The 12044-nt window shown below is 37.5% G+C and overlaps 2 protein-coding genes across 2 annotated transcripts; both read right to left on the bottom strand.

Moving 5' to 3' along the window:
* Positions 1 to 160: 160 nt before the first annotated feature.
* LOC123874056 (odorant receptor 67a-like) lies at positions 161 to 2674 on the bottom strand. Its single transcript, XM_045919215.1, has 3 exons — positions 2658 to 2674; positions 1303 to 1520; positions 161 to 867 (listed from the first exon to the last, which is right to left on the bottom strand). The coding sequence occupies exons 1-3, from the start codon at positions 2672 to 2674 to the stop codon at positions 161 to 163; spliced, it is 942 nt and encodes a 313-aa protein (XP_045775171.1).
* A 1932-nt stretch (positions 2675 to 4606) lies between these two features.
* LOC123874055 lies at positions 4607 to 6587 on the bottom strand. The gene is made up of 3 exons (XM_045919214.1): positions 6560 to 6587; positions 5949 to 6166; positions 4607 to 5319 (listed from the first exon to the last, which is right to left on the bottom strand). The coding sequence occupies exons 1-3, from the start codon at positions 6571 to 6573 to the stop codon at positions 4607 to 4609; spliced, it is 945 nt and encodes a 314-aa protein (XP_045775170.1). The 5' UTR covers positions 6574 to 6587.
* Between the last annotated feature and the right edge of the window lie 5457 nt (positions 6588 to 12044).

The raw sequence follows: 12044 nt of genomic DNA, 5'->3' as shown, positions 1-12044 counted from the left end.
GTACGGTTCTCCTCTCAGAATGAGAAGGGGTTGGCCATATCTACCACGCTGATCAAAAGCGGATTGGCAGACCTATATCTAACAGTATCCTTGAGATGTCAAATTGTATATTTTATGTACGGAAAAATAAAAAACAAAAGAAAACATTCATAAGTATTTATTATTCCTGAATACTAGATTTCAAAGTCGTGTACGCTGAATAAGACGACTTGAAAATAACCATTAAAAAACTGAAATTCAAATCTGCCATTCCACCAGCTGACAGCATGAGAGTCTTTTGGGAAACTATGAGCATCAGTAAAATCGTTTTTTGATTGGACACATCGAAATTTTCCCATTCACAACTGTATATGGCATTTTCAAGTTCATTGCAAGCGTCTATTAACCGTTGTCCAGAAAGACAATCCATATATATTTGGACGATAGTATACGGTACTTGGAGAAATGTATTTTCTAATCCTCCGAGCAGTTCAGATATTATAGCAACGCACATTAAGCTGTATTCAACGAAGGTAGTATCACTTAATTGTTTGTTTAATTCATTGAAAAGATTAATATTTGTAACGTGATTATGAACAATAATTTTTAGACGAGTTTGTATGAACTTGTTTACAATTTTTTCTTTTAAGTATGTTCCATTTATTTTATTTCGTATCTGGTGTTTCATTTCATTGTAGAAATTTTGACTGTCATACCAAAGGTTTTTTAATTCTTCACTGATTGTGTATAGTTGCGCTTCATTGTAACCCACCATTACCATCACATAAACGGCAACATTAACCGTTGTGTACACACCATACGCTACGCTTATGTTGTTCACTATTTGTGCTATTTCATAGTTCGGAGATTCCCGCATAGGTTCTAAACCTGACAAAAAATCAATCGTACAACTTTGAATAGAAATTTAATCATATGGAATTTAATTTTACGAATTTCATAAAACGTTTCGTATAAACAACTAGGTCTCAAGACTTCATCTGGTTTGAAGATTTTTAAAAACAAAGGTATTGGTAGTATTTCTTTAAATCCTATATTAATGGAGCTCTACGTTATGAAGAGACATAAATGCTTTCCAAATCCATTGGTTTAAGCTGATTGGTTGGTTGGTTAGTCAGTCAGTCTACGATCCAGTAGCATAACTATTGACTGGTGACAAAAGTTACGTTAGTTATCATTAAACTTTGACCATCAATATAAAGTTGGTTACATAAGTGAACCTAGGAAAAGAAATCCAGGGTAGAACGATGAGAGATAGTGAGATTCAACTTTCATATCGAAAGATCGAAGTTCAATATTTCTTACCATAGACGATGTATAAATCCGTCGTAAAATGTCGGCCAGGCCTTAAAAAAGGAATAATGCAATATATTGCAGCATTCGCCGCGAGAAATATCCATATCATAAGAGCTCGTTTCTTAACTACCCGAAGGTGTTTTCGTAAGTTTTTTGCAAATCTAGTTCCAGTTGCAAACTGTGCATCAAATGTCAAAAATTTTTCAACAATTTCTCGTATGACGCTTCTGTGTTGAAAGAAATTAGAATTAACTAGCCGATGCCCGCGACTTCGCCCGCGTGGATTTAGGTTTTTCGAAATCCCGTGGGAACTCTTTGATTTTCCGGGATAAAAAGTAGCCTATGTGCTAATCCAGGATATTATCTATCTCCATTCCAAATTTCAGCCAAATTCGCCCAGTAGTTTTTGCGTGAAGGAGTAACAAACATACACACACACACACACACACACACACACACACACACACACACACACACACACACACACACATACAAACTTTCGCCTTTATAATATTAGTGTGATTAATGTATTTGGATAGCTCGATACGCAGATCTTAAACTATTTAAGTAAATATACTTACTCATGTAACTTCATAAATAAAATTTTCGATACTGATGTGAGACTGCAAGTGGTAAGAGATATGGCCACAGCCATCGCAATGAAGTCGTCAGCTATCGAATAGCGGACAAACACTAACCATAGCATGCTGAAGACGTAAAAATAGAAGTAGCAGGTGCAACCGACGATTGATATAACGTAGTAGAACCATGGTGAACCTATGAATAAGAATAAGAGTAAGAAGTGTTTATTTGCTGGAATATGGTATGGTATGAAATTGATAAATATTGTGAATTTAAACATTCACTGAACAAATACTTAAACTACAAAAAAAAAGCAAGTTATTGTTGCATTGTCATCCAGTTCCAACCTATGTTTCAAGCCAGTAGCTCTTCGGGAAGTTTGTTCCGAACAGACAAGCAAACAAACAGATTGACAAGAAAGTGAGTTAAAACGTGTCAAAAAATTAGTAAAATATTGGTAAGGATTCTTAATTAGTCATACTAATGTTATAAATGCGAAAGTGTATCTGCCTGTGTTAGTTAACTTTGTACAAAGGTACAGAGATCCTGGCGAAGGACATAATATGCTACTTTTGATCCCGCAAGGATTTCACATGGGATTTATAAAAACTTAAAGCCACGCGGACGAAGTCGTGGACATTATCTAGCTAACAATATTTTTCTAACTTTTATTATCATTTTTGTAGATATTCATTGTCAGTGCTCTCAACAAAAAAGCGACGTTTTCTATTATCATTGGAAAACTATCTTCAGCCAAGCTAAATTTTTGAAGCGTTGCCCACATGTTCTTAAGTTTCATGGTGGTAAAATGTTAACCTGTGAAATTATAGAGCTGTCAAATGTAATTATTATAATATAATAAATACAAGTGTAAATTAAAAATTTATAACACCCCCGACAAGTGAAGGTAACACAGTAACTAGAAAAGAGCTGATATTTTTCAAACGGCTGAACCGATTTTCTTGGATTATAGCTAAGAACACTCTCGATCAAGCCACCTTTCAAACAAAAAAAACTAAATTAAAATCGGTTCATTAGTTTAAGTGCTACGGTGCCACAGACAGATACACAGATACACAGACACCCAGATACACAGATACACACGTCAAACTTATAACACCCCTCTTTTTGGGTCGGGGGTTAAAAATAAGAAAATATCACTACATTTAGTGATATTTTCTTACATTAATAATTAGTTATTTATACTTATGATTTTGTGTGGGAGAGTGGTGAATATAAAAACAAATAGGTACGTTCGTTCACTGTAAGAGATATGAAATTAATTGAAATAAACAGTAAACGCTACAATGTATTTATAGGTCCATTACATGTAGTTTCAGTACAAGTTGGTGTTACACAGAGAACTTCAGTGCTAGGTTTCAGACACACTGAATAAAAAAATCCACTATGTTATTTTGAACGATGAAAAAACTTAATCCATGCAACTTAATTTTAATATTCATCTTAAAATTAGGAGACAGGTACCTACAACTTATTAAGACCCCTTTTGACACCTTTCTTAAGGAATAATCCATAATCTCCGTAACCATGACACCAATAGTAGGGGAGCCCAAGCTGGGATTTTGGGATTTACTCGAGCGCGTCAGATTAAGGCAAGGTAAGCTAATTACATGCAGAAAAGTGGGCATTTCGATATGATCTGACAATTTAAACATGACATAAGAAAATGGGAGTCACAAAGTTGCGAAAATCGGCCATGACTTTTGGGCGCGCCCAAATCGTCAGCCTTTTGTACAGGAGCTACCAAGTGGGTTTCACCTCCTTAAATATTTTTGGTTCAATTTTTTTTTTCTTTATTTTTTTATTTATTTATAACGCTTGGATGCAATCAGACCTGGTGGCAAATGGTGACACAGCCTAAGACGGAGTTCCCCCTTCTACCCTTAAAAAAATTGACCTAACGGATGTTAGGTAGGTACAATATAAAAAAAAATGGAGGTCTCTAAAAAATTGTTTTTGCTATTGTATCGAGTGGGATGTCAAATGAAAGAGAGGAAAATTCTGAGCTCATGAATATAAATGTACAACAACATTAAAATATATCAAGCGACAGAAGAATAATTTTACTCTAATATTGAAATATTTATATATTCGCTTGGTATATTTTAATAATAACTATATTTATATTTATGAACTCAATATTTTCTCCTCTTTCATTAGAAATCTCACTCGACACAATAGCAATTAAAAAAATTTTAAGACCCTCACTTTTTTTTGATGTAACATCTGTCTGGCCGATTTTTTTCGTATAAAATGTAGCCTATGTCACCCGGGCCTGTATAACGAATCGATTGACACCTCATTCATCAAAATCGGCCCAGTAGTTTAGGTGCTACGGTGGAACTAAACTAAACTACGCTAAAATCATAACCCTTCCTTTCGGCTTTGCCGTAGTCGGGTAAAAAGAATGAAAAAGTTTTTATTGTTCTCTAACATTGATGACTTCAAACTAAGGAATGGTAACAAACTGCATTAGTTAAAAATTGTGTTACAGTTGTTAACATTTTTTATCTAGAAAGAAAAGAATAAAAAGCAGGTAAGGCTTTACTTTAATCTTAGTTTGGTACATTGATGCCTTAAAATTAAGGAACGATAACAAACTGCAATTCGTGATAAATTGTGTTACAGTTGTTAACGCCCATCTTTAGGTTAAGAAATTACAAGAAAACAAAATTAAACAGAAAAGAAAACCCTCTGAAGTGAAATATTCTTAAGTATTATTCTTAACAGTAGATTCTAAAGTCGTGTAAGTTGAATATGACGATTTCAATATTGTCATCAAGCAAATAAAATTTAAATCCGCCACACCGCCAGCTGACAGCATCAAAGTCTTTTGCGAAATTAAGAGCATCAATAGCACGATTTTTTGGTTAGACGCATTAAAATTTTCCCACTCACAACTGTATACGGCATTTTCAAACTCGTCACACGCATCTATCAGTCGTTGTCCAGAAAGGCAGTTTATAAATATTTGTACAACGACAAACGGCAGCTGTCGATATGTATTTTCTAATCCTCCGAGCAGAATTGTTATTATAGCGAAAACCATTATGCTGTATTCAACGATTAAAGTTTGACTAATTTCGTTATTAAATTCTCGGAGAAGCTGAATGTTCGTAGCGTGATAATGTACGATGGAATTGAGACGTTTTCGTATGTAATCATTTTCAATATTTTCTTTCTGATGTATTGCGTGTATTTTATTATGTATTTTGTGTTTGACTTCATTATAGAAGTTTTGACTGTCATCCCAAAGGATTTTTAACTCTTCACTTAACGTATGAAGATGAGCTTCAATGTAACCGACGATTACTATAACATACACGGCTACATTTACCATGACGTATATACAAAATCCTGAGCTAATGATGAACACAACGTATTGTATTTCATAGTTAGGCGACTCCAGCATAGGTTCCAAACCTGCAGAACATAAAGACATTTGTTAAAAATGTCTTCATCAACTTCAAATTCGATAGCTTAACGGTTGAAGAGCGGACTGAATTCCGATAGGTCGGCGGTTCAAACCTCACCCGTTGCACTATTGTCGTACCCACTCCTGGCACAAGCTATACGCTTAATTGGAGGGGAAAGGGAAGTATTAGTAATGATTAGTATGACTAGTATTCTTTAAAAAAAAATTGGAAATAGCATACTTAGTTAACTTGTTTTAATCTTTTCTCAAATATAAAAATGTATTGGAGAGGAAACCCTAGCGCGCTCACCAGTTGTTTCCTTCCAAAAGTAGTTTGCAATGTTAATTAGCAAAATTTTGTAGTTTTCCAGATTTCTGTACAAATATACGTATAGTTTTAAAGTTACACGAGGTCAAACATTTACATAAATCTTGTGCGGATATGTAGCTTTGAAATTACAGAAATCTGGAAAACACAGACACAGATATTTTGTTGCTAGAACCTCATTGAGTTTTTCAAACTACGTTTGTGTGGAAACGGCTTCCCAGCGCTTTATTAGGGTCCCCAGGTCACTACAGTTTTTTCGATCAAAAAATGTTTATACCATATTCAAATTAAATCTCGTATCCCTCTTACCATAGAGAATGTATAAATCTTCAGGCAAATGACGGCCAGGGCTCAATAAAGGAATCAACATGTATATTACACAATTTGCAATAAGACATATCCAAATAACAAGAGCTCGTTTCTTGACAACGCGTAGGTTTTTTCGTAAATTAATTGCAAATCTTGTTTCTGGCATAATCTGAGCATCGAATGTTAAAAATTTTTGCACAATTTCTTGTATATGGTCTCTGTGATAATAGAAAGTATTAAATTAGTTTTTTTACATCGTTAGTAGGTTGTTGTAGGTTGACTTAAAGAAACCGGTATAGTGCAAGTTGGACTCGCATAATATTCCGTATCATCGTACAAGAAATAACTCTGTAGGTACAATTTTTTTATATGCAATCTTGTAAATTCATGATTTTCGGATTTTTCCCTTTACCTACTTGTAATAGTCTACAAGACATTACATCTGCCAAACATGATTCTAGGTCAACGGGAATTACCCTATAGCAGAGTGAATTACCGTTAGGTTTAGATTAGTTTGACGGGTCTTGACAGACAAACAGACAGACAGACAACGAAGTTATCCTATAAGGGTTCCCTTTTTCTCTGGAGATATGGAACTTGAATATACTTACACGTGTAACATCATAAATAGAAGTTTTGTAATGCAAGTGTGGGTGCCAGCGGCGAGTGATATAGCAACAGTAATCGCTATGAAGTTCTCAGTTACTGAATAGCGGACGAAGACTAACCACACCAGAGAGAAGATGAAAACGTAGAAGTAGCATAGTCCAGCGACAATTGTTATAATCCAGTAGAGCCAAGGCGTACCTTTGATAAACATTATAAACCTTTGAGACACAAAACTAACATTTTAATCTTGCCTATTAAAAAAGCAGCTGTCTACTTTTCAAGAGTAATCCTAGTTTGATAAAATAAGTAAAAAATTAGTGAATATTCTTAGATGAACAAATAAAATTGGTCTTACTTTTATTTTTGTAGATATTTATAGTCATTGTTCGTAACAAAAGAGCAATGTATTCTATAATTGTTGCAAAATTATCGCCATCCAAACTAAATGTTCGAAGAGTTGCCCACATCTCTTTAGTTTTCATGTTCGATTCAGCTAAAATTAGATTTACGTTTTATTCTGTTGGTTACTCGACAAAATAGTAATATTTATATGCTGCCACTTAGTTCTAGTTTCATTCGGAAATATTTAAATATTTATCTTCTTTCGTCAGTGTTCTTTTGTATTTTGACGTGACAACGTCTTATAATTCGATAGAGCCGGCTGCACGCACGAAAAAACATGACTCATGCGGCGTTACCTCGCTCTGAGGCGTTCCATGTAAGGCTTGAAGTGCAAGCGAGAGCGCGGAACGAGCGACAAAGAAGCACAATCGGCCTTTGTTGTCACGTTCAACTCTTCTTCAGTAAACCGACTTTACAGACAACCAATTTTTTTTACGTTTCCTTCTAAAGTTAGTTGTTTGTGTGTGTGTGTGTGGGAGTAATAAAAGATAGTCATGGTGTGAACGTCGTGTCTTATCGTTACTCTGTAAAACTCTGCCTAGGATTGTTATAGAAAGAGTGAGTCTCAATTAGAATGCAATTAAATTTAAGGGGAATAAAGGTGAGAGAGGGATGTCGTTTTGAACAAACTGGAGGATTTAATCGAAATGTACAGCATTTTGAGTACCTACTGACGTTTACGAGAAGATGAGCGAAAGCAAAGACGCCGTCCTCTCTTACCCAAGTCAGACACAGGACTGCGAGACCTTCAGCTTATGCATCGAAATAAAAACCAGTCAAGTGCGAGTCAGATTCGCGTACCGAGGGTTCTGTGCTCGGGTATTTTTTTCGACATTTTGCACGATAAATCAAAAACTATTATGCATAACAATTAATGTAATCAAAAAAAAATCTGTTTTAGAATGTACAGGTAAATGCCTTTCATATGGTATCCCACTTGGTATAGTTATCTTACTTTGAAAATTGAAAATACTAATTATTATTTATTCATGAACACATTTTAACTTTTTTTACGATGTAACCACAAATTCACGGTTTTCAGATTTTTCCCTTTATTTGTGCTATAAGACCTACCTACCTGCCAAATTTCATGGTTCTAGGTCAACGGGAAGTAGGTAGGGTAAAGGTAGGTAGGTTTATTGACAGACACGACAGAAGGACAGAGAGACAACGGTGTGTGATCCTATAAGGGTCCCTTTTTTCGGTAACGAGCTACGGAACCCTAAAAATGACGTGTAAAAGAAATAATTAAAAATACATGGCGAAGCACGTCTTGCAATCAATTTTCTGTTTTGTGATGTAACCACAAAACACAACAGGGTTTTCGGATTTTTTCCTTTACCTGTGCTATAAGACCTACCTGCCTGCCAAACATGATTCTAGGTCAACGGGAAGTACCCTGTATGTTTCGATTTTCTTACCAGTTCTTGACAGACACGACAGGTAGACATTAGACGAACAGATAGACAATGAAGTGATCCACCTTGATTCTTGACCAAGGATTATCGAAAATACTAAGTTACAAAATGGTGTAGTACGGAGTAGTAGGTACGGCAAAGTAACAACCGTATTTTAATCGCAGTAGTGAGTGTGTGTTCATCATGTTTCCCACGCCCACTGAGTCTCACACAGATTCACTGCTGGAGAGATCACTCTCACTTACAGACTGGTATTTATCGTAATCCACTTAGTCTGAAACATTAGTTGAAAAATTAATTTCACTGTTAAGCGCCACATTATACGCAGGCAGGCATAACGTTCAATTTGCTCAACATTATTATAGTGGAGTCAATGAAGCCTTTTCTTCGGAAGTCCACAGAAACAGTTCCGATTTTGATGTTGTTTACCCGACTATGTAGGTCTATGTATGTATGTATGTACGTTAATGTACATACCTACATTAGAAGAAGAAAAGATAGTTTATTGAGAATAAATTCATTTAAGAAAGGATGTTAATGTTTTATTTGACCATTCCATAGATTAAAATAAGCTTATGAAACAGGTATAAACCTTATATTAGTAAAAGATACTATGTGGATTTCTTCATTTCTAAGTAAGGTAAAAATAGCTATTTAATAAAATTACCTCGCTCTAGCAACGCGGAGGACAGTTAGAAGTTAGTACCCACTTGTATTCATGGCATAATGCATAATAATATTGTAAATCGAATCTTTGAAAAGAGCAACCGCTGAGTTTAGTTAATAACGTGTCAAATAAAACCAAAGTTGAAAAAACTATGACCCGACTACGGAAAAATGAAACAACTTGAACTCTACTTGGTATACAAGTAAAATAAACTAAAAAGAATGAAACAAGATAGGTGCTTAGTGCTATCATCGTTTTGAGTAAGATACGTCTTATGATGTGTTAGATATGCTTGTTTATTTAGGTCTATTGCAGTTCTGCAAGTTCTGGCAGTTTCAAATTAATAACTTACATAATTCAATACAAATGCCAAACCCACGGGATAGTTGGATCGATCCATAGTTTTTAATTGTATACTTACTATACTCAATAAAGATGTCCATTTTGGCTTTAGCATCTCCTCAGGCAAACGCCTTGCTAATGTACAATACTTCTAAGGTATGTGAAGGCCATTACTGCCTTCTCCTCAAAAACGCCTGCAGAGTTGTGACTATCTAAGCACACGTCTGACTCTGACCAGGAAAACACAGTTAAGGCATTCGGTGACCACATTTTGTACTAGACAAAGGACAGTACTTTGTCGTAGGTAAATGCTTTTATAGATGTAAGTGTTGACAGTAAAAAATAAAATAAAATACAATAAAAATAAATAACAATATCAACCACTGTTATCAGACCTTAAAACTTTTATAGAAAATCCGAACTGTTTTCCGAACTCATTTCAGATTTTTGTTCCATGAGATATTCAGATCTTAATAGGTATCTTTTTGGGTGCTGCGTCGACCTACATCATCAGTGTCCACCGATAGACGTCCACTGCTGGACGTAGGTCTCTTGTGGAGATTTCCACGCACCACGGGCTTACGCCACCTGAATCCAGTGGCTCCTGACACTCGTTTAATGTCGTCTGTCTACCTAGTAGAGGGTCTCCCATCGCTGCGCTTTCTTCGAAGGACCCCAACATCATTTGTTTTCGAATTATATGCCCTACCCATTGGCACTTCAGCTTCGTAACCCGTTTAGCTGTGTCAGTTAGTCTGGTCCTCCTATGGGTCTCCTCATTTCTGATTTCATCGCGAAGAGAAAATCCAAGTGTAAGCTTAATCCAAAATGGGCGTTATAATTTAACTATTTTTATCAGTTATTAAATGTTCTTTCATATTAAGCTTGCGCGAGGACATAAGCCGCAACGCGTAGAGGCTTATCAAGAGTTTTTAATCTTCAAATAACCTAACTGCAATATTAATTTGATCGGGGCGCAATTGCTATTGCAACCACTCAATCAAAATAGCGACCTAAACACAAAAGTATTTAATAGTCGTTGAGTCTCGAGTCGGAACGAGACTGGCTTAAAATCTCATCTCGAGGTCGTCCACGCGGACCCTTTCGGGTCCCGGGGTGACTGGTCAGGGCGATGGCCCTCTTCAGTGGTGGCTACGCCGCCTGCGACTGCGGGCGGGGCACGGGGTTGGACCACTGGTCTGGGTGTCAATTCCGGATTGTCATGTCCGGTAGTGGCCGCACGGCAGTGCGATCGAGCCCGCGGATGTTCGCGAGCGATCGGCTACTGCGGCGGCGTGGGATGTCCTTGAGGCTAACGCCCGCGGCTCGGCGAGGTCGAGCCCGCCGGCGATGTTCCGGCGAGCGCCCGTCAGCCAGCGGCGGGGAAGCAGTGGTGACTATTCAGGTGGTCAGGTCACGTGGCAGACCTAACTTGTCCGGCGGACGCCGATGGTATGGCGCGATGCCCCGCAGGTGCTGGGCTTGCGCTCCATCAGCGCGCGCGAACATCGAGGTGCTCAGGCGGCGAACGTGGTCGTCGAGGCTCTCCATGCGCAGGTCCCTGGAGATGACCGCGTTCCGTACGAAGCGTGGAGCTCCGGCGATGGTGCGGAGCGCTAGCGACTGCTGCGCCCGCAGCGACTTGCGGTCCGTTTCGCTTAGTAGCGCGTACCAAGCTGGGGCCGCGTAAGTGAGTCGCGTGCGGACGTACGTCTTGTAGACGCACAGCCTCGTACGGAGATGCAGGTGGGACGCCAGCACTGGCTTAAAAATGATCGAGCAGCCGTATTTATACAAATCGATTCAAAATGGCTGCTCGGAAGAGATCGTGTGACGTCGAATGAGTCAAATATCTGTTTTATTATTTTATTTAAAATAGTTTTTTTTGAAAAGCTAACAGTCGGCCATCTAAATTGGGTCGTTCGACCTCGAGCGACGAAAATAAATATTAGGCCAGGTTGTCCAGAATACTAATAGGGGCACGGTTGTTCGTAATACTACGGGACCAGGGTTGTCCTGACACATTTTATTCTAGGACCAGGGTTGTCCCTTAAAGGGTGTTGAATGAGTGGACCAGGGTTGTCCCAACACATTTTATTCTAGGACCAGGGTTGTCCCTTAAAGGGATGAGTGGACCAGGGTTGTCCCAACACATTTTATTCTAGGACCAGGGTTGTCCCTTAACTTCGAACTATATTCATTTGTGAACTATATTTTGTATGCTTAAGTGGATTTTTGCGTTAATTCTATCCCACTTCTGAACTGTAAGCTTAATCCAAAATGGGCGTTATAATTTAACTATTTTTATCAGTTATTAAATGTTCTTTCATATTAAGCTTGCGCGAGGACATAAGCCGCAACGCGTAGAGGCTTATCAAGAGTTTTTAATCTTCAAATAACCTAACTGCAATATTAATTTGATCGGGGCGCAATTGCTATTGCAACCACTCAATCAAAATAGCGACCTAAACACAAAAGTATTTAATAGTCGTTGAGTCTCGAGTCGGAACGAGACTGGCTTAAAAATGATCGAGCAGCCGTATTTATACAAATCGATTCAAAATGGCTGCTCGGAAGAGATCGTGTGACGTCGAATGAGTCAAATATCTGTTTTATTATTTTATTTAAAATAGTTTTTTTTGAAAAGCTAACACAAGC

This window comes from Maniola jurtina, chromosome 17, assembly GCF_905333055.1.
Source record: "Maniola jurtina chromosome 17, ilManJurt1.1, whole genome shotgun sequence".
NCBI lineage: Eukaryota > Metazoa > Arthropoda > Insecta > Lepidoptera > Nymphalidae > Maniola > Maniola jurtina.
Note: the sequence above shows the minus strand (reverse complement) of the source record. Positions and strands in the feature narration are given on the sequence as shown.